The sequence below is a fragment of the Syngnathus scovelli genome, chromosome 19 (assembly GCF_024217435.2).
Source record: "Syngnathus scovelli strain Florida chromosome 19, RoL_Ssco_1.2, whole genome shotgun sequence".
NCBI lineage: Eukaryota > Metazoa > Chordata > Actinopteri > Syngnathiformes > Syngnathidae > Syngnathus > Syngnathus scovelli.
The window spans coordinates 8,375,509-8,403,387 of record NC_090865.1 but is presented as its reverse complement, the minus strand read 5'-3'; the positions used below and the strand labels follow the sequence as shown (position 1 = coordinate 8,403,387).

General features: G+C 45.5%; 6 protein-coding genes across 12 annotated transcripts; 4 read left to right on the top strand and 2 right to left on the bottom strand.

Moving 5' to 3' along the window:
• Positions 1-599: 599 nt before the first annotated feature.
• On the bottom strand, positions 600-5,795 carry LOC125987048 (uncharacterized). Of its 4 annotated transcripts, none has more exons than XM_049751138.1 (3): positions 5,655-5,795; positions 2,075-2,176; positions 600-1,998 (listed from the first exon to the last, which is right to left on the bottom strand). In XM_049751138.1, exons 2-3 carry the CDS (start codon positions 2,165-2,167, stop codon positions 1,336-1,338), a joined length of 756 nt encoding a protein of 251 aa, XP_049607095.1. In that variant the 5' UTR covers positions 2,168-2,176; positions 5,655-5,795; the 3' UTR covers positions 600-1,335. The 4 variants fall into 4 exon arrangements, with proteins under 4 accessions (XP_049607095.1, XP_049607094.1, XP_049607093.1 ...); XM_049751137.2 differs by lacking the exon at positions 5,655-5,795 and adding an exon at positions 2,268-3,532; XM_049751136.2 differs by lacking the exon at positions 5,655-5,795 and adding an exon at positions 2,383-3,532 and having other exon boundaries at positions 2,075-2,244.
• Positions 2,609-5,203, top strand: vps28 (VPS28 subunit of ESCRT-I). Its single transcript, XM_049751149.2, has 10 exons — positions 2,609-2,691; positions 3,129-3,188; positions 3,316-3,347; positions 3,421-3,458; positions 3,532-3,621; positions 3,708-3,813; positions 4,065-4,166; positions 4,288-4,341; positions 4,556-4,647; positions 4,729-5,203. Exons 2-10 carry the CDS (start codon positions 3,149-3,151, stop codon positions 4,847-4,849), a joined length of 675 nt encoding a protein of 224 aa, XP_049607106.1. The 5' UTR covers positions 2,609-2,691; positions 3,129-3,148; the 3' UTR covers positions 4,850-5,203.
• Positions 5,796-6,022: 227 nt separating the features above from the next.
• Positions 6,023-9,862, top strand: mapk15 (mitogen-activated protein kinase 15). The gene is made up of 14 exons (XM_049751066.2): positions 6,023-6,167; positions 6,501-6,599; positions 6,732-6,761; positions 7,054-7,144; positions 7,231-7,361; positions 7,476-7,639; positions 7,712-7,851; positions 7,919-7,976; positions 8,083-8,220; positions 8,335-8,440; positions 8,679-8,916; positions 8,988-9,085; positions 9,159-9,305; positions 9,380-9,862. Exons 1-14 carry the CDS (start codon positions 6,078-6,080, stop codon positions 9,572-9,574), a joined length of 1,725 nt encoding a protein of 574 aa, XP_049607023.1. The 5' UTR covers positions 6,023-6,077; the 3' UTR covers positions 9,575-9,862.
• A 301-nt stretch (positions 9,863-10,163) lies between these two features.
• grinaa (glutamate receptor, ionotropic, N-methyl D-aspartate-associated protein 1a (glutamate binding)) lies at positions 10,164-14,527 on the top strand. Its single transcript, XM_049751118.1, has 7 exons — positions 10,164-10,330; positions 11,594-11,884; positions 11,958-12,073; positions 12,202-12,402; positions 12,502-12,630; positions 12,704-12,847; positions 12,925-14,527. Exons 2-7 carry the CDS (start codon positions 11,605-11,607, stop codon positions 13,072-13,074), a joined length of 1,020 nt encoding a protein of 339 aa, XP_049607075.1. The 5' UTR covers positions 10,164-10,330; positions 11,594-11,604; the 3' UTR covers positions 13,075-14,527.
• A 149-nt stretch (positions 14,528-14,676) lies between these two features.
• si:ch211-199g17.9 (uncharacterized protein LOC108180085 homolog) lies at positions 14,677-18,734 on the top strand. Of its 4 annotated transcripts, XM_049751165.1 has the most exons (10): positions 14,677-15,258; positions 15,526-15,558; positions 15,643-15,705; positions 17,277-17,351; positions 17,658-17,705; positions 17,785-17,839; positions 18,073-18,162; positions 18,229-18,292; positions 18,366-18,408; positions 18,484-18,734. In XM_049751165.1, the coding sequence occupies exons 2-9, from the start codon at positions 15,534-15,536 to the stop codon at positions 18,387-18,389; spliced, it is 444 nt and encodes a 147-aa protein (XP_049607122.1). In that variant the 5' UTR covers positions 14,677-15,258; positions 15,526-15,533; the 3' UTR covers positions 18,390-18,408; positions 18,484-18,734. The 4 variants fall into 4 exon arrangements, with proteins under 4 accessions (XP_049607122.1, XP_049607118.1, XP_049607120.1 ...); XM_049751161.1 differs by having other exon boundaries at positions 18,229-18,408; XM_049751163.1 differs by having other exon boundaries at positions 14,677-15,357; positions 18,229-18,408.
• On the bottom strand, positions 18,733-27,451 carry fam83hb (family with sequence similarity 83 member Hb). Its single transcript, XM_049751043.1, has 8 exons — positions 27,258-27,451; positions 23,803-23,981; positions 23,392-23,724; positions 22,896-23,060; positions 22,692-22,816; positions 22,071-22,613; positions 19,781-21,998; positions 18,733-19,523 (listed from the first exon to the last, which is right to left on the bottom strand). The coding sequence occupies exons 2-8, from the start codon at positions 23,923-23,925 to the stop codon at positions 19,503-19,505; spliced, it is 3,528 nt and encodes a 1,175-aa protein (XP_049607000.1). The 5' UTR covers positions 23,926-23,981; positions 27,258-27,451; the 3' UTR covers positions 18,733-19,502.
• Positions 27,452-27,879: the final 428 nt, after the last annotated feature.

Here is a 27,879-nt window from a genome sequence, read left to right as displayed (position 1 = left end):
GAGTCAGTGACGCAACTTCCCGTTCACGACCGGGTGAGAGACTGTTGCCAACGGATCAGTGTGTAGGTGTTGTATTATAGAAAGAAATGTGTGAATTACCCGAGCCAATTATTATTATATATAATAAAAAAGATTGGGGGGGTGTTATGTAGTTCTATTGTATGCTCTGTATGGGTTGTTTTCACGAGATGTGGATTCTTGAATCTTGAATGTTCTAAAAAAAAAAACAACAGTGTGTCTGTGTGGGGGTGGTTGCGGAGGTGGGGGAGTGGCGGAGGGGGGGGGGTCGTTGACGATTCGTTTGAACGAATCTTTTGAGTGAACTGATTCTAAAGATTCAGTTCACTTGAAAGAACTGGAATGCACATCACTAGTCCCCAACCTTTTTTGTGCCATGGATCGGTTACGTGTCTATATAAACAAATAATACATTTATAATAAATATATAAATACGATTAAATAAAATGAATCGACTGGCATAAAAACAAATATTAACCACATAAAACTCACCATTACATAGAATTATTGGGAGCACCGAGCTTGTCTCTCAGAAACGAGCCGGTCCCATCCAGGCGTAATCGAACACAATGACACCTAAAGTGGTTAAAGTTTGTCTTTTAATGCAGGATGCTTGGTCTCCATGTGCCGAAGCTGTTTTGAAGGCTTCATTGCCTCGTTAGCTAGCCTGTTGCCACATGCCGAGTGCGCTTGGCGCATCAGTCACCTGTGGCAATAAATCCATATTTTAAGGACTCCAGAAATGTTCTTTTAAATGCAGCTTTCCTTTTCTTAGAAGTGTTCACCTCTTCTTCTTCAGTCTCCTCATTGGGCTTTTTTCCCTTTCCGAAGAAGCTTTCCAAACTTCTGTTTCTTGCTCATTTTTGCTTGCCTTGCGGGAGCGACTGGGGTAACATGTCACGTGACCGAGCCGAGCGTCTTGTGTCAAGAGACACAGCGACGAATGTAATTGGGAGAGAATTTTTCTTTTTCAAAATAAATTCTAACTCATTTTTGCTAGCTTTGCGGGCTCGACTGGGGAAACATGTCACGTGACCATCTTGACCAGAATGAATTGATCGTCGATAATAAAAAGATTTTTTTTTTTTTTTTTCCTGTGCGGCTTGGCGGCCGGGTACCAAGTGACCCACGAACCGGTACCAGTCCGCGGGTTTGGGGACCACTGCCTTAGTGTACTAAACACAATTCCAATGTGTCTTAAAAAGAAAAACCTTAAAAGCAAAACAATGTCTTTTTACAAATTAAAATGCGTTCACAGTTCCATGGTGTCAGTGTTTAATAACCAAATTCCCCTCAGTGTCTTGTGTGAAGAGTGCGTCAAACATTCATCCCATCGTTGCCGTTGCGCTTTTGGAAGGGACTCCTCTGAGCTCGGTGAGCAATCACCCGAAATCCGTCGGAGTCCTGCGTGAACATCGAGGCCAGGCTATCCTCATCGTCGCGCTGCTTCGCTCGCTTCCTCGGGGGAGAAAACGACTCTGTGAAGAGTCTGTTTTCTTTCTCGTCGTCATGAGAAGAGTGAGCAAGTTGAAGTGGGTTCTGAGTGGACGTTTTGCTTTTCGCCTCCATCCGAAAGGCCTTTTCGTCTTTGCTTAGGTCGAAGTCTGTTAACGTTTGGGGTAACGGAATAGAGGATTCTTGGCTACTGTCAATCTCGTGCGGTTCCTCCTCTCGGACTTTGCACTGGATGTCCTCTTCCATCTCAAATGATTGCTCTCCTTGTATTTCACAGTGAATGTTGTGATTTTTTTCCTTGTGAGCGTTGTCTTTGCGCATCTCGACGTCTGTCTTGCTCTCGCATTTTCCTCCCGATGCCAGAACAGATTTATTTCGAGGTGGAAAGTAGCTGGATATAGAGCTCTGTTTGGTCTTTGGCATTTCTATCTTGGTTTGCGTGAAGTTGAACACCACAGCCAAACAATGGCCAGCACCTTTAGCAAGCGGGTTGAGCATTTTGGAGATGGGCCAGGCGGATTTTTTCTGCAAAAAAAAAAAAAAAAAAGTATATTAAAATTGGTTAAATGTCTTATTCGCGTCTTATTTGCTATCGCCTAACCTGTTTAGGTCTTCCTTTGAGCTCCACCGTGTCCAACCACACGCCACATTCTTCAAGGGCAGGTTTCGACTGAAGCCCTTTGGATGTCTTCATCGTGGCAGCCTCGGGAAATATATTTTGAAAAATTATTACTTCTGCGAATCGACAGTTGGTGGGCTTGACTACGTCCACTAGAAATAACGACAAAAGGTACCTGTCAATTCGAAACACTCGGAATGACAGTCACAAAGTAGCTGTTTAACCGACTTAAACAAACATGAAAACAGTTCAAACTCTACGTTAAAATGTTAATTTGTGTTTAGGTTGACCTTTTTCTTGTTGACGTCGATTTTTTTTATCTTCGTTGTTTGAGTCTGGCGCCGTGGCGACAGGCTGACCCTGACGTTTGACTGCCCCAAATAACGCGTGGGGCCCATATGCATGAACCGGCTTGATAACAACACTGGCCTGTAGTACTGTCGGGTTTCAGGAAATTGAAATGCTAATTTTAACCGTCCGAGAATGTGAATTTAAAGAAAATAATAGTTGAATTTCTTTCAGGCGCGTTGGGCACAACTTTTCTGGTCCTGGTAGCAGGGTGTGTTTACTTTGACGTCATAGCAGCGACACGGAAAAGGGTAAGCGTCTCTTTTGAACGTATATATTTTCGGTTCTAAATCTAACATTGACAAATCAAAGACACATGAGACAACCGATTTTGACGTAAATAAGAAGGCACAAAAAGTTAGCTTTTAACTACATATTTCAAGTCATGGCAAATTTATTGGCCATTGTTACGAAATAGCACTGGAAGCTAATTTCAAGCTAACCGGTTTACTGTAACAAACGAGACGCCAAGCTGCTCGCTTGTTGGCATTCTTCAACAGTTTTTTTTTTCGTGTTGCTGTTAAATTCAAACTTTTTAATAGGATTACCATTGTTTCGAATTAGCGAGTTTAGTCGTACGTGGCGGCATGCTACTTCCGTGACGTGTTAATAATAATGATTTAGAGATTGGACTGAATATAAAATTCATTAACTCGCCAAACAGTGACACAAATCCTTATTTCCTTAGATTAAGTTGATTCATCAAACATGTTTCATGGCATTCCGGTTACAGGCAGCATGGGAGGAGGTAAGGTGCCTTTTATTTAAAAATAACACCTTAATAGTCCTATAATAAGGACATTTGCAAATAATGAATAGCAAATCTCAATGTCATATGTATAAAACACATCTGAAGTTGTGGCTTAATCTTCCAGGATCTGCACCCCATAAACCTGAGCTCTACGAGGTAAAAGTTGAGCATATTCACAGTTTATCTCAAATAATGTGACCGCATATGTTTATTTTTTTAATCATTCCAGGAGGTGAAATTGTACAAAAATGCAAGAGAAAGAGAAAAGTAAGTGTCACATGATGCTCCCTCCCCATTGATGTGAAGGTTCATAATCACTGTGGGATGCTTCTTCATGAAGGTATGACAACATGGCGGAGTTATTTGCTGTTGTCAAGACCTTGCAGGCCTTGGAGAAAGCCTACATCAAAGACTGCGTCACACCCAATGAGTGAGTTTGGAATTTGGGATTTGAAAATGCCTTGACTTTGTTGTCTCTGTTGATACCGGGATGCCTTTTTTTTTTTTTTTTTTTAGGTACACCGGCTCGTGTTCCAGACTTTTGGTACAGTACAAGGCGGCTTTCAAACAGGTGCAGGGCTCCGACGTGGGCTCAATCGACGACTTTTGCCGCAAGTACAGAGTAAGTTTTCCAAAATTATATCAAATTTAAAATAAAACTTATTGATGTGGCACTTTGCTACGAGGTGATTGTCATGTTTATGTTGAATTCCATAGTGGGTGAAAAGGATCACTGGCAAAAGTTAATTGTGTTTGATTTTGGGTGTTCTGCTGTATAGCGTCACACACTTATTTATTGTTAACCTTGATTTTGTTTTTTGCTGCTGCTAACGCTAATGATGTACTTATGCTGATCCTTTTCTCCTCTTTTAGCTAGATTGCCCGCTAGCCATGGAAAGGATCAAGGAGGATCGGCCAATCACCATCAAGGACGACAAGGGCAATTTGAACCGCTGCATTGCCGACATCGTTTCTGTATGTCCCCTCTTCAATCAGACCAGATGGGACACTCACGCGAGGAGATTTAAAAATTACTGGTCTCGTTTTCTCGAGGTGATCCTCACTTACGTATTTGTTTTTCCACTTGGTTTTTTAGCTGTTTATCACCGTCATGGACAAACTGAGATTGGAGATCAGAGCCATGGACGAGGTAGGTCCCAAGACTTTGACTCTAAGTAAAACGGTAGGCGGAGGCGGGTCTGCAGGTTTACGAGAAAGCTAATTGTCGCTAAATTCTCCTTATACCTCTCCTCAGATTATCTTCAATACTTGTTTCCACACTTGATATTGTGTCTTGATAGGTGCTGCTGTTTTGGTTATCAACAGAATTATAAAGCTTGAATGTTTAACTCTGTTTGCATTAGATCCAACCGGATCTGCGCGAGCTGATGGAGACCATGAACCGAATGAGCAACATGCCTCCCGATTCGGAGGCTAAGGACAAAGTCAGCCGGTGGTGAGTCAACGTCACTAGCAAGCCGGCGTTCATTTTGCGAGCAAGCTGGCGCCATGTTCACTGCATCTTTCATGTCATCAGGTTAAGTACCCTGAGCAGCATGTCAGCCTCAGACGAGCTGGACGACAGCCAAGTGCGCCAGATGCTCTTTGACCTGGAGTCGGCCTATAACGCCTTCAACCGCTTCCTGCACTCTTCTTGAGCTATTCGTCTTTGTTAAGGTTACATGACCTTTCCATGTGTCCTTATTGATATTTGGTACTCTTTCTTTGTTCCCTTCTTTCTTCCTACAATATTATTGTCATCAAAATGACAGGGAAATAATTTAAGTAATTAGGCTTTGTATCCTATTAATACCTGGAACGATTAATGTAATTCATGTACAGTAATATATTGGATTTCTCAATGTCTTCTTTTAGCTAATCAGGCCCCCCACCCCCGTTTATCGACTTCAGTAAATATTTATTAAAATGTATATACAAATGTTAGGATAATTACATCCAGAATCATACACACTTACTCTTTTTAACAATAAAAGTTTAAATATACCTTAAAATGTGATCTTACTGTGGTTCTTGTTTTTACACAGTTCTATATTTCATAAAAAATTAAAACAAGTAAAAAACCTTTCACAGTTTTCTGAAACTGAATTTAGTTGAATTTCTTTGTGATGAAAAAAAGGTCTTTGTCCTTTATTACCAGCTGAGGGCGACAAAGCTAACGCCTTTAATTCTTTTAGATATAATATCCCTTTACAGTAATTCCTCATATACATATCTTTTTTCAGTTTCTTTAATACAGAAAACCAGATTGTATCTTCCTCTTTAGAATTTCACTGAAGTGAAGTAACTATGATGAAAGAAGGGGATTGCGCAATACGCGCCGCTCTCTTACGCCAGGCGTGTCACCATGACAACAGTTAACGCGTGTCGTCACGGCAGTCGTCGCCGCCTGTTGGCTGGCCGCGCCGTACGGTTTCCACGACTACAAGTTGAGACAAAACTCACCTCCCGGGCTCATACGGCCGCCACATCGACTCGTCCCCGACTTGTCGCGAAACACCACACGGCCGATCGGCAAGCATGCGTTGGTTACCCGGCTACAAACTGACCGCGAGGAGGGAAGTGTAACTTTAAAATGGCTGTTTAGTGTCGGATGTAAAATGGCTCCACCTGCTTGTCTCCTCCCCACCGGCCGACTTCGTTTAACGGGACTTGCTAAACACTTCCAACTTCTAAACAGACACTAATGCGACCAAGAGACCCACGCAACGCTCAAATATAATTGTAATGGCGTCCAAAGGAGTAAAATAACGACTTTGTTGGCTGCAGACGCGTCACCACTTCCGGTTAGCCGCGATTACTTTTGTCATCCGATTGTCGTCCGACTTTTTGCGGCACAGTTGTGGAAGGAGTGCGCAAGTGTTCAAAATGAGCAAAAGTGTGAAATCCGGGGGCATGCCTGAAGTGGAGGATCACATTTCCACAAAATACGAGATAAAGAAAAGACTTGGCAAAGGGGTGAGTGGTAGGTTTTACATTTGTACAGAGGGAACGTGAACGCATCACACACCTTTAAGGTGTTTAACGTTCAACTTTTTTTCCCTTAGTTTTTTCCTTTTTGATGTTTATTTGGACTTGAAGGACGAACCATTTGCTCGGTGGTATTGCTACGTACTGGAATTAACTTCCCCACAAAATGCGGACCTTAATTACTAAGTGTCACTGTCACTAGTTGCTTAACCTGTTTTACACCTGAGGGGAGTGCATCCAAAATTGCTAGTTACAAACAGCTAATGTTGGAGCAAAAACTTTTTTACGCATTTCAAATAGTTTTTTGTGTCCTTGTGGTAGGCGTACGGCATTGTTTGGAAGGCGGTGGACAGGCAAACGGGAGAAATTGTGGCGGTGAAGAAGATTTTCGATGCCTTCAAAAACAAGACAGATGCTCAGGTGGGCCATTTTGTAATTCATTTGAGACAGGAAACTCAAATGTTCCCATGTTTGGCTAATGATTACATCATCAGGATGCTTGAGTGCTCGGAGTTTACATCCTGATTGTTTTACTTTTGTATTTTTTAACAGCGGACCTTTCGAGAAGTCGTGTTATTGCAGGTAAAACCTCGCAATAAAAAAAAAAATCACTGTTACACTGCTGTTTGGAAACCCATAAAGTAAATGTGTCAATTATTATTTCTGTTCATAATCCCTTCATGCCTTTTTGTGTACAAAGCTTTGACACACTATCTGCCTGTTAATGTTCAACCAGACTTTCCCTGGAAAGTTGGTTTTGTAGCGCCCCCTGAAGCAAGAATTCAGCCCCAAAGCCAATATCAATGAGAAATATCAAATATCGGCACAGGGTCAGAATTCATCAAGTGTTCTGTCATCGTTGTCATTTGCGCAGGAGTTTGGCGATCACCCCAATGTGGTCAAACTCCAAAATGTCATCCGGGCACAAAATGACAAAGACATTTATCTCATTTTTGAATACATGGGTGAGTTTGGGAAGGCTTCTGCAGGACGTGCTTTAACAAAGGCAAAGTAACCTCTTTTAATTTTTATAAAAAAAAAAATTATCCAGACAGTGACCTGCATGCAGTGATAAAGAAAGGATCACTACTGAAGGACATCCACAAGCGGTACGTCATGTACCAGCTGCTCAAGGCGGTCAAATATCTGCACTCGGGGAACGTCATCCACCGGGACCAAAAGGTGCCATTCCACTAAGTTTGACAGAGCTATGGCCATGTCTCAGCAAGTCAGCCATTTTGATTATAGTTAAGGCTCAACATGCTACAATGTGTGTCCAACGTTTTTTTTCCCCAGCCTTCCAACGTGCTGCTGGACTCAGACTGCGTGGTCAAGCTGTGCGACTTCGGCTTGGCCCGATCGCTCAACCAAGACCAGGAGGATGCTGTAAACCCAGCGCTGACGGAGTACGTGGCCACCAGGTGGTACCGAGCCCCCGAGATCCTGCTGGGGTCCACCAGGTACGACCGTGACCCGTTGAAGGGATCGCAGTCATGTAACAAGTGGTGCAAACAACCAGTGTGGTTCGAAAGGTACACGAAGGGCGTGGACATGTGGAGCCTGGGCTGCATCCTGGGCGAGATGTTGCTGGGAAAGGCCTTGTTCCCCGGAACGTCAACCATCAATCAGATCGAGAGGATCATGGGGGCCATACCGCACCCGTGTCCAGAAGGTGAGCGCTATGCCGGCCCCACTTTGGAGAATATTTGATTTTCAAATGAATGCTCTTGAACTGGCAGATATCCTCGCCGTCAAGTCTGAAATTGGGTCGTCGGTCATTCAGAGAATATTACAGAAGTAAGACAACTGTTCTTATTTTCTATTTTGTTCTGCTATCTTGCAGTCTAAAAGTTTTACTATTCCGATTTTTTTTAATGTGAAATACCTGTCCTTCCCCGGCCAGGCCGCAGGTTCTTTTAGAGGACCTCCTACAGGTGTCTGCGCCGCCTGACGCCCTGGACCTCCTCAAGGGTTTGCTGGTCTTCAACCCTGACAAGAGGCTGACTGCGGAAAAAGCCCTCCGGCATCCTTACGTAGCCAGGTACCAACATGACATGTCGCCGTTCCTTTCTGATGCCACTATTGTGAGTTCTCTTGACTTTGGGTAGATGATGTATTGCATTGTCGGTCCGTCTCGTCCAAATCGTCGTTGCAGGTTCCACAATCCGGGCAAGGAGCCGTCACTCAACTACGACGTAATTCTGCCACTGGATGACGACGTGCAGTTATCAGTGGAGCAGTACCGCAACAAATTATATGAGGTACAAGCAAAATTGTATCTCGGGAATTTCGTTTTTTCGCGACCAAGCCAGTTAGACACAATCAATTGGACCCATTGAAATGAAATGAAATGTAACCAATCTATTCCACAATGAAAAAAATGACGCTATATTGTAAAATATAAATGGCAAGCAAAAGCAGAAAATTGCCCAACCGGAAGAAATCACAACTTGTGAGTCTCTGTGGTCTTCATAAAGTAAACATGACATTGCCTCGCAGATGATTCGAGAGAGGAAAAGCCATCAGGGTATGCTGCGGCTCCTCCAACCCACAAAGGTCGTGACCGTCAGGGATGGCCAAAAGGAGGGAGGAGACGAGAAAAGGGACACAAAGCCCGAAGGTGAAAGTCCACGCCAGGCAGAGAACGCGTCGCCGCCGCCTCCTGCGGACAAGCCGGACCCTTCAGGGTACCCCCACGCGGGCAGATGCACCTATAACCCCATCACACACGCCCCAAGTAGGTCTGACGTTAGCCACCGGCATCAACAAACCAGATAGGTAAACGGTAGGTCCGACTGTCTCATCCAGATGGCTTCCTTCACTCAAACGCGGCCGGCACCAGAGGAGCAAGACAGAGGAGCAACAGTGCCACCTCGTCGCCAACAGAGGGCAACAGAGCTAACACAGTAAGTCTGGTCTATTTTTTTTTCCCTTATCTTTTATTACAACATCGCTATAAAGTTTTCCTCTTTCCCAAAGTCCATGGACCAGATTATCCAGCGCGGTCGCTCGGCCCCGGCGCACCCAAACCGGGCTTTCTCCCTGGCATTCGCCCATTCTCAGAACAACCTGCTGGTACGCAAGCACGAATCGCCTCCGGGACTGAGCATCGCCAACGCTAACCCGGTGAGCGAGAGAACATTTGTGGTTATTCAAGCACTTTCCAGACTACTTTCTTCTTTTACCCATGTCCCGCGCAGAACCAGCACTCAGGCTCTCAAGCCCGCGATGGACGACCGGCGCCGTGCTTCAGCAAGAAGGTTTTCCAGAACAACTGCAACGTGGCGGCGGCGGGTGACCCACGCGCAAAGCTGGGCAGCTACTGCCAGGCGTACGGAACCATCAGCAAGACGGAGCTGGACAACCTGCTTCAGGCGCGAACATGCAACCAATAGTGTGTTATGCCCTAACGGCAGGGGTGAGGGGGGGTGGTCCTGCTTCATTAAGGACATTTTAAAGAGACCAATTCTTCTCAAGGTGGTTTCATAAGAAGAAAGGACAATTTCTTATCAAACCTTTGTGAGAGAGGAAAATGAAATTTCTGATCAATTAGCATGTTGACAACAATTTTTGACCTTTGTGAGAAGACCATGAGTTTTTTGCTTTTGTGAGAATACCATGGATGGCCTCTATGAATCAGTAGAACATTACCTGTATTGTTAATAAAATGTTTGTGATGGCAACAGTTTGACTTATTTACCCATGAAAAAAATAATTAAATCTTGAAGTAGAAACTATGAAAATGGATTTTTTTTTTTTTTGTAATGTGTCATTTAAAAAACAAAAGCTTTCATCTGTTTAGGTTGCGATGACAAAAACAACCCACTTGACTTATTTACCCATGAAAAAAATAATTAAATCTTGAAGTAGAAACTATGAAAATGGAATAATTTTTTTTTTTTGTAATGTGTCATTTAAAAAACAAAAGGTTTCATCTGTTTAGGTTGCGATGACAAAAACAACCCACGTGACGTCACAACGGCGCATGTCGTTATGTGACCACGTCGCGAGGTGACGTAATCAACTGACCCACACGACCATTTGACGTCGTAGACTCCACCGCACCAAACACACTCAAGCGACGACGAAATTATAAATCAAAACACCACACGGCCTCCAAGCAACGTTCCAGGAAGAAGGAGAAGTAGACGGTAAATAATCGTACTATATGGCAGCAACTCGATCAAATTTGAACCGTTATAAGCGGTTTTTTTTCGTTGGTCCGTTTGCAGCAGTCTTCTAGTTTAGCAAGTAGCTACTCGCCCGGATGACGTTTAGCCTCGCATGAGCAGAAATGAACAACGTCAAGTGATCCAAGCGTGGCTTGTAAATATGCTGAAAACGTTAACTACGTTTTAATCCCTCAGAACGTCCACTGGGCGTGAGGTAAAATAACAGAAAAGCCGTCATCGCGGGGCGATCTTGCGGTGTTCGCTCACTAGCTCGGATAATCGCTCATCGCCGTCTTTAAGAGGTCTTTACCATATAGTCTCCTCTCGGCCACCTTTTTCCACAATGTTTCATTTTCAATAAACGACGACGTGTGTCGCATTCGTTTGATACGGCAAGGCCTCGTTATTGCTGGAGGAGTGCCCCCTACGGGTGCTTCATGTATGGATGTTTGTTTCGTTTCCCCAAATGGTGCAGAACGCCACCTAGCCTGCGTTGATGCTCTTTGCTCAAAGTGGCTTATTTTTATCCGATTGCATCAACATTTCCGTCAATATTGTGATGTTGAAATTATAAAACCGTAGGATGGTTGATACTTGTTTATGAATGGCTCTTTGGACACAAAAACAAGTTAACTTGCAACATTTTAAAATGCCATGTGTTATTGACCTCGTGTGTTTGAACAATCTTATGGTTTGTTTGGTACCGGTTAAATTGATTAATTTTTCACCCATGTGTTTGCCATGCTAGGTTAAAGAGATTACAAGCAATTTTACAGGTCTGCTCTCATCAGCAATCTTGTGCTCATTGCAGTCATGGGTGAGCTGGAGCCTATACCAGCTGACTTTGGATAGGACAGGAGGTGGTTGACATCCTTGACTGATTACCAATCAGTTGCAGGGCACAAATGGTGTAGTCGTTGGTGGCGGGTGTCTTTCTGACAACTGTTGACAGCAGTTTATAGTCTTGATGGCAGCTCTCATCTCAAGCCAAATGAGATTTTAGTTGTGGACCTCAGACAAAATCAGCATGACAAAATCATGCATTTTGTTGCCAAGTCCTTGCTCTTCGCATGCACCTGCACGTGTGTGCATGGGTGGCTAATTAGCTTGCAGAGCTAATTGTTCATGTGGCTTTTACTTTGTTTTGAAGAGGCTCCTTTTGTTTCCTTTTGGGCAAAAGTTGTCATTCAAAAGAGTCAAATACTCCATTTCAATTTGTTGCTGTATTTCTGCTTTTCCTAGCTTGACACAAGATGTCCCAGGACAAGAGTGGCTTCCCCCCACTCCACAACAACGTCTATGGCCCCCCGCAGCAGGGCTTCACCATGCCGCCGCCCAACTACAGCCAGGCCCCTGGAGGCCCGTACCCGCCGGCCGCCGGCTACGGCCAGCCGGGCTTCCCTCAGACAGGCTTTGGCCCCGCTTCTTACCCGCAGATGCCCTACCCTCAGATGCCCTACCCACAGGGGCCCTACCCACAGGGGCCCTACCAGCAAGGATCCGGGCAGCCGGGCTTCCCTGGGGACCCCTCTGGTGAGTGAACAGCCCAAAGAAAACAGATGTGCAAGTTTGAATGTCCTGGTGTTAATGCCATTTGTTTTCCCAGCACCTGCTGGTAGCCCCGGTTACCATGGCGACGTGCCTCCCACTTACTACGACAATGAGGACTTTACCAACTCTGGCTTTGAGGACAAAGGCATCCGACGGGCCTTTATCAGAAAGGTAATTTGCTGCGTCGGCAAACCTACAATCACAAACCCTTTTTGAAAGTCATCTCACAGCATATTCAGAAGGTTTTTGTTTTGGGGCCTTGAGTGCCATCTTGTGACCACCTTTTTCACCTCCCTCAGGTTTTCATGGTCCTCACAGTGCAGCTGCTGGTCACCTTCTCCTTCGTGGCTGTGTTCACCTTCGTGGACGACGCCAAGGTGTTTGTACGTCGCAACCCGTGGACGTACTACATCTCCTACGCGGTCTTCCTGGTGTCCCTAATCGCGCTCAGCTGCTGTGGGGACTTTCGCCGCAGGCACCCCTGGAACTTGGTTGCGCTGGTAAAGAAAACAAAAAAAAAAAATGGGTGGGGGGGGTCAGATGTTGACAAGTTCTTTATGGGCACATTTTTTGTCTCCCTCCTCTGTGTCATCTTGTAGTCCATTCTGACCCTGAGCATGTCCTACATGGTGGGCATGATCGCCAGCTTCTATGACACAGACACCGTCATTATGGCCGTGGGCATCACCACCGTGGTTTGCTTCACTGTGGTCCTCTTCTCACTACAGGTGGAGACCGCACCCATGAACATGAGCTAACCCTGGTTGCTTTTCTAATGTACATTCTTGTCTCGTTCTTCAGAGCAAGTACGACTTCACTTCCTGCCAAGGCGTGCTCTTCGTGTGCCTCATCGTCCTCCTGCTCTTCGGCATCCTCTGCATGTTCATCCGCCACAAGATCCTGCACATCGTCTACGCCTCGCTGGGGGCCCTCTTATTCACCTGCGTGAGTTTGGAAGGGGCCGGGGACTTTAACTCGCTTAAAGTGGTTAATGCGTCTTTTTTTGGGGGCGTTTTTCTCAGTTCCTGGCGGTGGACACGCAGCTTCTCCTGGGCAACAAGAAGCTGTCTCTGAGTCCCGAGGAATACGTCTTCGCCGCCCTCCACCTCTACACAGACATAGTCAACATATTCCTCTACATCCTGGCTATCGTGGGACGTTCCCGCGAATGAGCAAAGCGGGAGCAAGTGGGCTCTCTTTCTTCCCTTTTTTGGCGGCCTTTCTTTTTCCCCCCTCTTCCTTCCTTCTGCTCTTTCATTTACTGACCGTTTTTTGCCAGTAGCACCCTCGTGGTCCCTCTCCGTGTTTAAAACTCCCTGTGTGCTTCTGCTAACACAAAATGGTCACTCGCCGGCGACGTCCCATCTGGAGACGCGTCCTATCTCCCGTGCGTGTTTGCCACGTTCGGCTGGAATCATCCCTCCGATTGTAACTGCATGGCAACGGCGGAAAAACTACCCGACGCTCGTTTCTTTAAGCATTAGTCAATCGCCTTTGCGCGGTAGTCCAGCTGCAAATAGTTCCACGTAGCACTATACACGACTTAATAATCATTGGGGGGCGAGGGGAGCTGTAATGCAGGGCTGGCCGACACTGAAGAATGCTATTTTCATTGTTAAAACCAAACCATTTGTTCTTGATAGGTGCATTATTTAAAAAAAAAAAAAAAAAATCTGATTTGGTTCCTACCTTCATGCTTACCTCACGCTTTGGTACAGTGGGCCAGCAAAATATTGCACAAAATTTACTCGCAAGACATCGTCCAGTAAATGCAGTCTACCTTGGATGCTAAATTACAAATTTAAAATACTAAATTTATCACAACTTGCTTTTCTTTTCATGACGGTTGCAACGTCAATTTGGTTTGTCTTTTTTGCAAATATTTCGTCTTATTCCCATGGACTATGTTCTGGTCATATTTTTCAGTTTAGTTTTCACTTGAGTTTGCTGGCCCTTAACTAAAACAGCGAGCCAGTCTCGGACACCCTCGCACTGACTTTTCTAGTGCGTTAGCTCAACCTTGAAAAAGTGTGACAATTATGTACAAGTAAGCCTTTCGTCGTACTTTTTTCCCTTTCTCTTCCTGATTGGTCATTGGTGTGCAGTGATCGTATTTCTTTTTAGTGCTGTAGTTTCATGTTTCCATTAAGTATTGGTAAGCTGCTTTACATTATTATTTTACGGGAATGACCACTAATAAAGTAGCCGAACGCTGGATTTACACATGCAACGGAGACAAATGCATGATAACTTATTTATTTATTGATCGTCATGTAGATGAGTTACTAACTGAGGACTGGAAATGTTCAAACACTGGTGACAAAGTGACACTGAAGGTACCGCTGCAGTCTCACGCAGTGTTTTTAATGATTTGTCTGGCATTTTATTTCCCATCCCATGCATGGCCTGTCGCATGTGAATTGTCAGCACATAATGCAATTTGTATTTGGGAAGGTTTGTTGCTTGGCAAAGATGTTTGTATCTAACGCAAGGCGTAGGTGTACATAGAAGTGCTTAGATGTGTATAGGCTGGGTGCGCGTTTGCATTGTACGTAATGCCTTCCATTTGATTGGAAACGCATTCCTCCTCACTGTCGGCTTCACATTAAAACAACGTGGAATGTGTGAGGACTTCTGTTAATTTCTCTCAAAAGTGAGTCTTCAGCAAAGTGGTGGGTATACCAGAGCCTATCTCAGCTGTCTTTGGAACAAGAAGACAACAATGATATAGTGTCATGGTTCATTGCACAAATAAATTTTGTTCAGTACTTCTCAGCCGGTTAATGTGCAACAATGAAGATACAAATGGACCTTACATAAGAGCAAATTGTGAAAACAACACAACAGGTAAACAGTGAAGTGTGAAAGTGATGTCTAGCTATACAAATCTGGTTTACAGATTTGGGAGAGGGGTGTGGGCACAGACAAGCAAATATTCACAAATGAAGAGGTTTTAATGTAACTAAATAGATTTTTGTGAGGGCGTGTGCACATAGCCGAGCAAATATTCACAAATGAAGAGGTTTTAATGCAATTAAATTAATTTTGGTGAGGAGCGTGAGCACATAGATGAGCAAATATTCACAAATAGAGGTTTTAATGCAACTACATAGATTTGGGTGAGGGGCGTGGGCACATAGACAAGCAAATATTCACAAATAAAGACGTTTCAATGCAACTAAAAACTAAAACAAGACACAAGAAGGCCTGAGATTTAAAAGCAGAATCACACAACAGTGAGGCAGACCGCCGGGAACGTGCACACAACAAATTGGACGTCTAAGGAGCTCGTTAAACGAGCCGTTTTCCAGCCGAAACTCTACCATTCTTGAGCGTAAAACTGAGCAACTCGACAAGTAGGTTGACGACTTTGCTAAGGGTTAAAAACAATACCGATGTGCTAGTTGCTTTGTGCGTTGCTGAAGCTGAAGCTACGAGCATCACATACTTCACAGGTGCTTCCCAGCGCGGCTAATGTTAGCACAGTATACTATAACTGGCTAAAGCTAATAAGCTAATTGTATATCTAACGTGGCATTTAATTGCCCTAAATAAATGGGCAACACCAGTCCAGTTACCACCTTTTTAACAATATTTGTTGATACTCTCATGTATTGTAACAGGGTTCAACATGGAAGATATTAGAGCCAAAGCAGGTGAGTTGGTCTAAGATGTATTCAAATGTTATAATTTCATATTCAGATAAACACGTCCGCTATTAAATTATAATCCTCCACTAGGTAGAGGACTAAAGGAGCCCAACATTCAAGAGCTGGAGAACAAAGTCGTGAGCCTGCAACAAGGTGACCCGACTTTTTATTTCTTAACACACACATTATTTAAATGAAACTACTTGTTTGGTATTTAGTCATACAATAAATGGTGATTAAAATTGTTATAACTGCGTGTATTTTGGGGAATGGGAATTGGGGTCTCTTATGGAAAGTTCAAACTTAGCAGTGACATCTTCTGGACAACGTTATGATATTTCAAGGTTTCTAACGTGTAAGTTGGCTAAATGAGGAGATTGCGTACTATCCAAAGAGCACATATAGTATCTCTACAGTGCAGTGGACATCATAACTTACATCATTATGTTGTTATTCTGTTTTTTAATAGTACATTTCTGTGGATGGTTTCTAAAGTGACGCGAGCTACGCCCTGGATACGTATTTCTGCTTTTACTTTGGCTCATGCTATTTAACATAAAGGAATGAAATAAAATTTAAAAAAAACAACTTAGAAAAGCTAAAACGCACTTTGACGTGCTTATGGCGTGTAGTCCATATTTCTCACACATCGTTCTAGTTTTGTAGGTTTACTTAATTTAGTTTCTTGTCAGCGGAAATGCTCCACGTCAAAGTTATTTCCATTTCCGTTTTTTCATGTCGACGTGTTTTAACGTTTTTTTCTTTGTTAACACGGCACGCCCGACGCAACACGTGTGTGCAATATGTGCACTATTTTCTCCTTTGGGCTTAGAATTCGAAGTTAGCGTGAAATTACTTTCGTTGAACGTTCAATTCGCGTCTTTTTAAGTGCGCCAATAAGAAAGCTTCTTTCTGATGACGTATTTAACAATGTTTTCATATTGTTTACTTTGAACCTACAAAATGACTGCGTAAATTGAAATTTTATCGAGTGACCCATCGTTTTAGAAACCTGTACATCAAGAGTTTCTTGTGAGAGAGGCGGCAAATAAAGTTAGGTGAAACCGTAAGTTATTTAGCTACTCCTCCCAGTCAAACCAGCGATTGCACAAGTTACACCGACGTTATCAGTTTGGTATATCCTTATCTGACTAAGATTTTTGTACCATGGGTGTGATGAATGACTGACTATGAGACATGATTAAAGCCATAGTCTTCACATATTGGGATGTTCGCATCCTGTACGTATTAATCATTCTGACCCGTGTGATGTTGTTATATAGTTAAAACCTACCATGCACATTCCGCATGTGCAGTAGGAATATCGGCATGTTAATGAGACCCTATGGGTCTATACACAAAACTATGTTCCTCGTAATAGAAGTTGAATTATCACACAACTGCGAAACTTAAGTCCATAGTCTGTTCTGGGCAATAATGCCCTCAACCACACCCCATTCTGATCCGTGTATTGATGTAAAATTGAAGTAAAGAACTGACACATTCACCATAGTTTTTTTAGGAAATGAGATTCTATTACCAATTCTGTAAATGTTCAGCTCATTGTTGAAAAATTTGAAATAGTACATAAGTGTTTGAATCATTGAGCATTTGGAACTTGGTCGTGCATTCGGAAGGCCATCCTTATTTCATCATCATTTCAATGGGAAGCCTGATATCATTTTTAATGTTGTTTTCTCGTTATATTTGGTGTGTTTTTGCAGCCAAAAAAGATCTGGAGACTGATATTATGAAGAGGAAATCACTCATTGTTTGTCTACACAAGGATTTCGCTGCACGTAAGGAGCGCGCATATATTGTCATCAAGCAAAAGTTGAACGTCAACCAACCACAAACACGGAAATGAGTTCGAACTACAGGCTTTAATAAATAACCATGCCTAGAAACTGCCACTAGGGCGGAGTATCGCACAGCCAAACGCCAACTGTTGCTCGTTATTGTCACGGTGAAATTACGTTGACAATTGTTGCGTCATTCTTGTGAAAAACATTTTTGCACCGTGACCTATTAACAGGTCCCATCGTTTCGTACTTTGTTAGCATTTTCAACGGGAGTGTCCTAAAATGTCTCAGTTGTCGTTTCAGGGCAAACAGAGGCCTCCCAACTGGAGAGGAAGGGGCAGGAAAAAGAAGGTACTGGAGATTCATGTCCAGTTCAAAACGCCCTCAATGAAGTCTGTTTTAAAAAACAACAACATCCCGGTTCCTCCAGAACTGTTGCAGAAGTTGCAGCTCCAGTGCGAAGAATCCAAGCATGAGAATGTCAGGTGATTTTTCACACTCAAACCTGTGGAACGACATACAAGTCCTTCCAGTTCGTCTTCCAACTTGCAAGTTGTCTTCCATTGAAAGTTGTCATAAAGTCTTTAGAGCCAGAAATTCAACAACCAATCACATCTTTTGCATATTTTGAAAATGCCGCATCACATCTATGAGCGGTATCTTGTGAAGCAGCGGAAGGCATGTTCTCAGTTTTGGCACTGCTTGATGTCCGTTTTAGGCTTGCTGAGCGGAACAAGAAAAGCGAGGACCTCATCTCTCAGCACCATTCTGAAATCTGGGAGTTAAAGCTCAAGCAGCAAAAGATGAAGTGCGTCTGATTTTGAAGCACAATGATATATGGCCACAGTGATGACAGGACGTGTTCAAACGACAGGTTGAAGTTTGAGAATGAGCTCTACTCAATGATGCAACAGCACAAGCAGCTCTACGCCGACATTGTAAGTCGACACCTTTTGCCGCCACCGCCGCGTCACAAACAGCCGTCGACTTGCATCTGGTCATCTCATCCAGAAAGACGCTCAGCCAACAGAGTAAAGCGGAGCACTGACTCAAGGTAATGAACCTTCGCTGCTTGTTTTTCTTTTCTTCCTCTCATGTTCCAAACTGTCAAAATACTTTGTTGTCGCAGAACGTGAGACGTCAGCTCATCCGATGACGTCCACCTCAAGGACTGCCTTGGTACTTTCATGGAAAAAGCAGGCCACTTTGCTCCTCTTTCCTAACGTTGACCCAAGGTAACATTCCAAATCTTCCTCTGTTGGATTGTCCTACTTTGATGTGTGTTTACATAACATGTCAAAAGGGTGTTCAATTCTTGCAAAGCCATTGATAGTGTTCCTATATTGTTGAAGAGCTTTAATAAAAGTATTTTGCAGCATACTTCAAATGCAATTTTATTAACACTAAATGGCCACATTTTCAATTTCAATTAAAAACAAGATTAAGACAAGCTTCTTTGATGTCCAGCGAGACAAAGAAGCTTTTAAGTCAAAATACCCAGCCGATGAATTCCTGTCAATTTGTACAATCCCGCATATGAAAAGAAAGAAAGAAAAAAGCTCAATCAGCGCAAATCTTTGGTTTCATCACGCGATTCGGCAGAGGCGCCATCAAAACCTTTGCGTCCTTTCGCACTTGGCTCAAGAGGGGGCAACGCAAATTTTCAACGCGTCTTCTCACTTACAACACACCGTCTGTATGGCGCAGCAAACAAACACACAAACCTTCCTTGGATGAGTGTGTCCTCCCCATTACAGCGTTCCAAAATTTTTGTACTCTTAATATTTGTGTTTTGGCACACATTTCCATAAGACAAAATACATTTTTTGTTGTTGAATGGCATCCATCTCTCTTTGTGTATTTTTGTTTTGCCAACTTCCACTTTCAGTCAACAAGCCTGCACCACTGCCACCTTTTTTTTTCCTGTCAACACACGATCCACTTTCGGTCACCTTCTAAGGCCAAAGTTGTAGCGATGTTTAGCAAACTGGCACATTCTGCATCTGTCTTTACTTTTTTTTTTCCAAACGTTCTTCCAGGTTAGCAGAGGTGACTGTGTTGGAGCAAAGCTTGCGTGTTGTTAGCACTTGATGGTGGCGCTTTAGTCGACTCCCACGTCGTCCTCAAGCAGGCACCTTCTTTTTCCAGCTATCCCAGTGTATTTCCCATCTGTTCAAAGAACAACAACACACTTGTTTGTTGGCATTCGCAAAAAGTCAGTCAAACATACTGAATTAATTTTGATCAGGAAATCAAACCAGAAACAAGGTAGAAAGAATAAGATCGCACTTTTGGGATGCTGTTCCTAACTTGGTTCCAAAATGTTACAACTTGAGATATAGTGTGTGAAAACAATCTAATTTCAAATGTTTGAATCAAGTCTCAGTTGGAGTGGAAAACAAAGATCGTATGTCGCCGTAAAGTACCTCAAAGCGGCTGTAGACCTTCTTCTCCTTTCTTAGGCTCTCTATCCTCTTGAGCAGTCCCTCCCTCTCCTGTATGCCGCCTTGGGGTCTCAGCAAGCGGTTTTTCTTGGCCAAGAAGTCATTGTCCTTTGCATCGCGATCTCCGTCCTCGCCCCGCTCGTGTCGGTTCTTCTGGCTGTTAGCCGAGATCTGCTCCAGGATGACCTTTGTGTCGTCACGGAGGTTGCTGCTGAACAGCACAGAGCTCCCCGAGGGCTGGTAGCGCGATGAACCCGATGTGCCAGGCGACGTCCTGTGGTTTGCCGTGGGCTGGTCGTCGGCGGCGGGTGAGGCCGATCCCCCCGTGTCTTTACTTTGCTTCTTGTTGTAATCTTCGACCATTTCCTTGACGGTGCTCATGCTGCCCCGATCTTCTCCCGAGGACTTCTTCTCCTTATCCTTGGGACCCAAGAATCCCTTGAGCCTCTGAGTCTGTTTCTTTAGGAAGTCCAACGTTTTACCGTCGCCCTTCCCTTCGCCGAACGTGTTGATGGATGTGTTGGAACCCATCACCTTCTCCTTGGACTCATCGTGTGGCAGAGTGGAGGAACTTTGAGAGCGACTCTTCTTCATCTCGCTCTTCTCGGAGTCTGTAGCGTCCGTGAGGATCTCCTCGCCACAGGAGACCCTGCGAGGATTGAGTACCTTAAACTTGAGCTGGTCCCGTTTGAAGATCTTTGGGGACGGGAGGGGCTTCAAAGTCTTGAAGAGGTCTTTCTTTTGGCCGTCGGACGAGCTCTCGTCCTTGTGGCTTTCGGGGTGCTTAACGCTACTTACGAAAGGCTTGGGAGAGAGCAGAGACGGCTTGGAGGATGTAAGCGAAGATCGCCGAGTGAGTTCTGATTCTTTTCCCAATGCATCCGTTTTTTTGGTCTCAGATTCTGTCGAGCTACTCGCAGTACCGGCTGTAGTGTTTGTGGGGGGGGGATGGTCAGGATAGTCCGCCTTCTTCTCTGCTGATTCTGGGACCTTCAGCGACGCTTCAGTCTCCATTCTGGATGCTTTCCGTTTAGCAGCTACGTCTTTGAAATACTTGAGTCGATTCGCCGGGTCGTTAAAGTTGAGAGATGAGGTGACAGCGTCAGAGGTGTCAACGGTTGCCAGGTGCTGCTGAGGTTCATCTTTGCTTTCTGCTATGTCTTTCATTCCTTTTTCGCTTTCCTTTGCAGTCTCACTTTTGTCTTGATCCTTCTCCTCTGCCATCTTTTTCCACTCGAAAGGTTCCCGAGACAACGATCGCCTCTTCTCTAAGATCTGGGCTACAATGGAGGATTTGCCCTCATCCTCCGTGGCAGCAGCGGTGCTCCCGCTATGCATTTCAGCTTTGGAAGATGAGAATATGAGTGAGGAGCGCAGACGTGAGCTCCGCTGCAGGAGCGGGTTGATCCGTGAGCGGAACGAGTCATGTTTGGAAAGGAAGAGTTCTGAGTGCTCTTTGGCTTCTCTTTCCCTGCTGGCGTCTTTTTCAGAACCCCACCTCACCTCTCGCTCCCGGTCTTTCTCCGCTTCCTTCTCACTTCTATCCAGCGAAAATGACGGAAGCAGGTCCTTGGTGGTCAACTCCTTGCCGGTGCTGTCAGGGACGACAGGCTTCCCAAAGCGAGGTTTTTTGAAATCCGCTCTGGGATTGGAAGCAACGTTCAGCGGCTCCTTTACCCCAAAGCGGGCGGCTGAACTTTCACCGGGCTCCTGAGCAGGTGGAGGATCTTCAAAGGCGTCCGGCCCGGCGGGTTGATTGAGCCCATCTTCTCCGCCTTCCTCGTATGTGCTCAGATACGAGTGGATCCGCCAGTTGCGCAAGCCGTGTCGCACGCTTGCGTCCTCCCCGTGCTCCTGATCTGAGTGCTTTGGAAAGGACTTCTTGTCTGGCGGGTGAGGATGCGTGGGCGAGCTCTGACAAGCATAAGCCTGACCAATGGTTGGCCTCTTCTGGGTGGCGGTTCCTCCATACCTCCCGGCTACTGGAGGTGCGTGAATCCCGTCGGGTCCGCTTAAATCGTCAGAGGAAAGATGTGCATTGCCTCTCGCATAGTTTCCGCCACTGAACTCGAGGTCTGAGCGAAAAGAACTCGAGTCTGAATACTGGTCGATGGATAGATGCGGCGGACGATGTCTGTCAAAGTGTCCGTGGCCAGAACCCGGGCCGGGACCTTCGCTGTAGAAATGGTGTCTGGGTTCCCTGTTAAGAAGACAGCGATTCAGTGAGTTTACTGTCTGTGGCACCAAAAGAATAGTGGGCAGTGTAGCGTACCTGTTGAAGTCTGTCTCGTCCAGATTGTTCATGACTCTGTGCTTCATGTAGTGCCTGGAGGACATGTAGTTGTCCTGGGTGCCTTCGGCGTAGCTGTGCCTCTTGAAGCCGCTCATCTCTATCTGCCGTGACACGATAGACCGTCCCTGCTCCAAGTAGGATTGCTGGGGACGAAACTGCTGCTGAGAATACTTCCCCATCACGATCGCCGCCCCGTGCTCAATGGTGTGACGAAAGGGGTCGTTTCGTCGGAATGGAAGTCCCAGGTTGCGTTCCTGATCTCCGTATGAGAAGCTGGAGGTTATCTCGGATTGCCTCCGGAAGCCTAGAGGGTTCCGTAAGGACTGGGTCCTCTTTAAACCCAACTGTCTGCTTAAGTAAGCGCCAGTGTCCGGGACTGCCAGCGTTCCGTCCGACGGGTCGATGACGAGGGGCTCGGACTGAGCGTAGAGAATGCGAAACTCTTCGTCGAATGTGGCCACCAGTTCACCCAGAAAAAGGTGCGCGATGCAGCGATGGATTTTCTCATATGACCACATAAAGCTGGGACAAAATACCAAAAAATCATCAAAATGACTGCAGAGAAACAAAAGAAAAAAAATCACAAGGAACAGAACTCACCTATAATTACCACTGAGCACAGCTCTGCAATCAGCTAATAGGAAACGATCTTTCATTTGCCCCTTGAATGACTTCCCCGTTCGGGATTGATACGTTATTCCCGCCACGGTCCTGACTCGCATCATCTGTAAAATTCAAATGTGCATTCGCGTGTCAGATTGAGGCAGATCGACCTTTCTGAATGCGAGACCTTTTTTTTTTTACCTGAATTAAGTCCAAGTTGACCTTGCAGTTGATCACCATGGAGACAAAGTTCTGAGCTTCCTGCTCGTCTAGAAGAATGTAAACAGGAATGTGGCGAGCTGTTGCATCCAAGAGGTCGGCGAAAATATCCACATCGGTAAACGTGTCCATCACCACCGCAATGACCTAGAAAATAGAACAAATGTACAATTTGTCTTCCAAATCAAACAATCTGGATTGCAAAGCTGCGAGGACCTCCAAATGCAAGCCAGTTTAGCCCTCGCCAGACCTTGGTCGGAAAGGGCGGAGCAGCAAATTCGGCAGTGGTAGATAGTACAATTAGGGAGATAGCATTATGTAAACATACACGAGTCAGCAATGCTCGGCCGTTGGCTACGTGCGATAAGGACAAGATAGGATATGACGTGTTGGTTTTTGACCCAGCATGTGATTTCTGGTGGTGACCGACACACTGATTGGCCGTCTGTGCTTGAAGCTACTCGGCACCTTTTCTTACCTGCCGAGCATTCTTGATGAGTCTCCTGGCCTGCTCCTTGATACTTGGCATGTTTGGTTCCGACGGGTTGACCAGAGTGGTGACCTCCGTGGGTCCGATGAAGCTGTTCTGAGTCAGTGGCCATCCGAGGTCCAGGCCCGGAGCGGCCAGGTCGGACTGCATAGGCCAGTAGGTGTCGGACGAGCCCTCCACATTGTGGCCTGCCTCTGGGTACCTCAGGTCGGAAACGCTGTGGGCGTGAGTGGGCTCTTGGATCGTGGATTTGATGTGCTCAATTTCAGCTTGTGCCAGAAAGCTGACCACGTCGGCTCCCTGGAGGAACTCGTAGTAGGCCTGGCGGGACAGAAAGCGCCCGGTCAATGCATAGTTCTGACATAAACGAGCCCCAAATACGCCGCAAATCTCTTTTACCGATAAATCATTTTCAATCAGTGCATCAATGGCAAGGCGGTATTCCTCCTTGTAGTGCGGGGGCAGGTAATTTGGGTCCAGGGGGTTGTCACCAATGGAAGAACTCTGAGAGCGGTGAGCCATGGTTGGAGGTATTAGTTGGAGTCCAAGTCAGGGCTGGTGCTGAGGAAGTCGCAACTCTACAACACAAAAGGGATCGCGTCAAGATTGAGAACTGGAGAGCACAAAGTATGCAGAGGTGTATGGACAGGTTCTCCCGCTAAGATCCCGCTGAGTCAACCTGTCACAGCCGGAAACCGCTCAGACACCAAGTTAAGGGCAAATAGCACGATGCTAAAGAGGCAAAGTTGTTCAAGCCAAATCAACTCTTTTCTCGTAGGCCCTTGTCCATTAATTCCAGGACTCCAACTCTGCCAAGGTTCTATTAAGGAGTGGTCTCAGGCTGCATTTCAAGAGCAGCACAGTGCAATCAGCTGAGCCAAGCAGGTCGACCCTCGATCCCACAACACCCAAATTGAATTTAGCCCTAACAACAGCACACGACATGTCTCATCTGGTGGTGGCGGCGGCACTAGACTTTACAAGCTCCTCGAGAGTTTGCTCGGCATTTGAAGATTTTCTGTTTCTGATGCAATTCCAACTCATGGAGATGCCGCAGTCAGATTCGTCTTGAAGTAAGAATGGAGACTAAAAAAAACCCACTACCCTGCTCAGCCACTTGTTCGAGCGCACGGTTTTGGACTGTGTGGCTACGTCTCCGTGGAAGCGTACAGTCTGTCATGCCAGCTCAGTGGCCTAGTAGTAGAGTGTCCGCCCTGAGACTGGAAGGTTGTGGGTTCAAACCCCAGCCGGGTCATACCAAAGACTATAAAAATGGGACCCATTGCCTCCCTGCTTGGCACTCAGCATTAAGGGTTGGAATTGGGGGGTTAGATCACCAAATGATTCCCGAGCGCGGCACCGCTGCTGCTCACTGCTCCCCTCTTCCCCAGGGGATGGATCAAAATCACATGGGGATGGGTTAAATGCAGAGGACAAATTTCACCACCCCCAGATGTGTGTGTGACGATGATCATTGGGACTTTAACTTTAACGATGGTGGGAGGCTGATTGTCAGCGTGTGCACAAATGATCTTTGTTATTTAAGAGGCCAAGTGTTTTTGTTCCAACTCAAAGAGCGTGTGACCTTCCCACAATGTTACTGTGATAGGGCAGGGAGAGTCAAGTTTACTCGTGGCCCTAGTGAGTCACCAGGTAGCACTTTTTTTCTGCCCAGTGCGTCATCTGGGAGCAACTTCCTGCTTTTTCCCTTTCGTTCCTGACTTTGTGGTCTGGCGCTCCCATCCAAAGTTCCGTAGCGAGCGGCCCGGGAAGTATGTCGGGCGGGCGTACATGCTATTTCGCATTGAACTGTTTCAACAGACTGTCGTATAAATGGATCTTCCTCGGGCTTGATCTGTTGTGCTGAATCATCACGTTTGAGTCATGATGAAATTCACGTGTTAAGAAATGATGAACACGCAACGGAATCTGAAGATTTCCGAGTCAAGCCAGATTGAGCTTTACTGTGGAAAGAAGAAGCACTGCTGGGCGGTTCTCTCCAAACCAACACTCCCACCTGGCTTACTGGTTCGGATTGTCAAACAAACACGGCCTGCTCGCTTTGTTTTGACAGCAACATCAAAGTCTTGAATGAAATCGTACGCTCGTCCTCCCTTACGTGGAAAAGTGAAGTGACTGACAAGGACACGACGACTACTTTAAAGGCAACGACAGTCTTTTCACACACGGCCCGTTGGCTGAGGTTTAGGGTCAAGGTTAGGCCCCCCCAACCGTCTTTTGACTCCCTCGGGTGCCTCGTTTCTTGCCTCCAAATATACTAAGTTGCATTAGTATTTTTTTTTTTTAACCAAAAAAGGAAAACTCATGCTCGGCGGAAAAAAACCCACTCCTGAACTGAAGCCTGTTTTCATTTCTCGGCTCCAAACTGTCACCACTGTTTCAAACGGCACTGTTTTGTTATCAGTGCAGGCCTTCAACCTCCGCTGGCTTTCTAAGCCCGATGTTGAGGTGAGCTCATTCCTGGCATTCTTGTCTAGACACTGACTTGAAATGCCGTTTGAGAGAATGGGTGCCTGCACCCAAAGACAAATTTCCGTGTCAACATGTGAACTATCTGGAACCCATATTCCCCAATCGCATCTGTTGTCTCTAAAGCCGCCTCACCCACGCGAGTGGAGCGGGCATACCTAGCGTTCATTTCGTGAGATGATTCAGCTCGGCGAGGAATACCTGAGAACAGGTTGGGAGGGACGAGCCAGTTCATGCGAGCCCACAGCTGCTTTTTACCAGCGGCTGGCGTTAGTTAACGTGCTCAAACAGGCGAGCGCAAACATGGTCTCTGCACCTCACCAGAACCGTTGAGTGGCGCACAAAAACTGAGGACTCAAGATCCAGTTGGGTGTGTGGTGGTGAGCACTCTGGGTCCAAGTGTTGTTTACGGGCACAAAAGCCAACCAAAGGTGCTTCAGCTCTTTGGACGACACTCATTCAAACACCAAACATTATTGGCAGAATATTGCCATATGATTTTTGGACTAACTTGCATGTTACAACTTTTATTTGGTGTGATAGTTTGGACGTTTTTCTTCATAGTAGTTGCAGCTACATTTTTTCTCGTAAAATGTTTTTCTTCGCTGGTTTCCCTGTAAACAATTTGCATCCAATCTACAATGTTGCCCCCGTAGTTTCCTGCCGGTACTGCAACATTTTCTCTGTGTCTGCTAAAATTGTCAACTATGTAACATCGAGCACGAATGGACCTTTTCCACGCTCTCTGAGAATGGAACAAAACCATTCCAGCAAATACCACATCCATAAAAAGACGCACCGCAAGTAATTCTTGCCACAATACTGACTACCCCCCCCACTTGTAATTACACACAGTGGACCACTGTTTTCCAAGTGAGTGACTCACTGGGAAAACGCGGCAACTCGATTTCAATTGGCACTTTTTACGGCTCTAAACCAAATAAGATGTGTGCAGTCATGACAATAGAGGGATCGAAGTACAAAGGCGGGGAACTTTTTGAAAGTGAGGATCGCTTGACTTAATTGGGCGCACCTTTTAAAACTATCCCGTCTATTTTAGTGTATGTGAGCAGGAGTTACCTGGAGGATGTCATGCTCAAGACTCGATGCAGATCAAAGACATTTTGCATTTATGTTCTCAACTCTTTCAGACATGATGTGAAATTGAATGGAGACATTTTGTAAGAAGTGCAGGAAAAAGCAGACAGGATTCAAATAGATGAGCAGCCGCGTGGAGCAGAACGACAGAATGGAATGTGTAGCATGAATAGAAGTGTGAAAGTCAAGTCAGGAAGTCGACTGAATAGAGCCACTGTAGCCGCTTGATCGTTTGTCTGTCCAACTGTGTTTCGCCTTCCATTTACCTCCAAACTTGTAAGGCGTCTTCTCTTTGCGTCCGCATTGGAACTTGTCAACAAAAAGCAAATTATTCTGAAAGCCTCCCCCAAAGTGTGGCTCCAGGCCTGGATCGAGTGCCCTGCGTGCGTGCGTGTGTGCGTCCAAGTGCACACTCAGGGCCGCCGCCACTACGCCACTGCGGCGAATGAGGAAAGAGCAGGCGGGACGCTCGGCTCCCCGCTCCCCCACTCACCAGCCCAGAGACTCCGCCCAGAGACGTCGTTGGCCCGGTTCAGACACTCGCAGGCTCCGGCTGGAAGCTCCGCCCTCACTGTGAGTCTTGCAGCGTATTTTTTTTCTTCCCCCCACTGAAAACATGGCTGCTTGCTGTTTGTTCTTAAGGCAACTTGTTTAATTCTACAATATATTTGTGTGTGGCGTGCTTTGATTGTTTGTGCTGGTTATAGTTTGAATTTGTGGCATTGAAGTGGCAGTTGGTCGCCATCCGAGACCTTTGATTGTGTGTAGCCTGCATGTACTTGTTGGTCTCAAATGGCTTTTTATGGCTGTTTTGTATTTGATAATCCCCAAATACTCACTTACTTGGCTGCTGAGTGACTCCCTTCTTCTTACTTGTTAATAAGTGAG

Excerpts from the sequence above, each read along its gene's own strand:
- grinaa (XM_049751118.1), top strand. The coding sequence starts at position 11,605 with ATGTCCCAGGACAAGAGTGGCTTCCCCCCACTCCACAACAACGTCTAT. Across the intron at positions 12,403-12,501 it reads CCTGGAACTTGGTTGCGCTG|TCCATTCTGACCCTGAGCAT; the intron begins GTAAAGAAAACA and ends GTCATCTTGTAG. Across the intron at positions 12,631-12,703 it reads TGGTCCTCTTCTCACTACAG|AGCAAGTACGACTTCACTTC; the intron begins GTGGAGACCGCA and ends CTCGTTCTTCAG.
- LOC125987048 (XM_049751135.2), bottom strand. The coding sequence starts at position 2,496 with ATGCATATGGGCCCCACGCGTTATTTGGGGCAGTCAAACGTCAGGGTC. Across the intron at positions 2,177-2,382 it reads TCGACGTCAACAAGAAAAAG|GCTGCCACGATGAAGACATC; the intron begins GTCAACCTAAAC and ends ATATTTCCCGAG. Across the intron at positions 1,999-2,074 it reads TCAAAGGAAGACCTAAACAG|AAAAAATCCGCCTGGCCCAT; the intron begins GTTAGGCGATAG and ends TTTTTTTTGCAG.
- mapk15 (XM_049751066.2), top strand. The coding sequence starts at position 6,078 with ATGAGCAAAAGTGTGAAATCCGGGGGCATGCCTGAAGTGGAGGATCAC. Across the intron at positions 6,168-6,500 it reads AGAAAAGACTTGGCAAAGGG|GCGTACGGCATTGTTTGGAA; the intron begins GTGAGTGGTAGG and ends TCCTTGTGGTAG. Across the intron at positions 8,221-8,334 it reads CGGCATCCTTACGTAGCCAG|GTTCCACAATCCGGGCAAGG; the intron begins GTACCAACATGA and ends TCGTCGTTGCAG.
- si:ch211-199g17.9 (XM_049751161.1), top strand. The coding sequence starts at position 15,534 with ATGGAAGATATTAGAGCCAAAGCAG. Across the intron at positions 17,840-18,072 it reads TCCAAGCATGAGAATGTCAG|GCTTGCTGAGCGGAACAAGA; the intron begins GTGATTTTTCAC and ends TGTCCGTTTTAG. Across the intron at positions 18,163-18,228 it reads CTCAAGCAGCAAAAGATGAA|GTTGAAGTTTGAGAATGAGC; the intron begins GTGCGTCTGATT and ends TTCAAACGACAG.
- vps28 (XM_049751149.2), top strand. The coding sequence starts at position 3,149 with ATGTTTCATGGCATTCCGGTTACAGGCAGCATGGGAGGAG. Across the intron at positions 3,622-3,707 it reads GACTGCGTCACACCCAATGA|GTACACCGGCTCGTGTTCCA; the intron begins GTGAGTTTGGAA and ends TTTTTTTTTTAG. Across the intron at positions 4,342-4,555 it reads AGATCAGAGCCATGGACGAG|ATCCAACCGGATCTGCGCGA; the intron begins GTAGGTCCCAAG and ends TGTTTGCATTAG.
- fam83hb (XM_049751043.1), bottom strand. The coding sequence starts at position 23,925 with ATGGCTCACCGCTCTCAGAGTTCTTCCATTGGTGACAACCCCCTGGAC. Across the intron at positions 23,061-23,391 it reads TCATCAAGAATGCTCGGCAG|GTCATTGCGGTGGTGATGGA; the intron begins GTAAGAAAAGGT and ends TCTATTTTCTAG. Across the intron at positions 22,817-22,895 it reads TCAACTTGGACTTAATTCAG|ATGATGCGAGTCAGGACCGT; the intron begins GTAAAAAAAAAA and ends TGAATTTTACAG.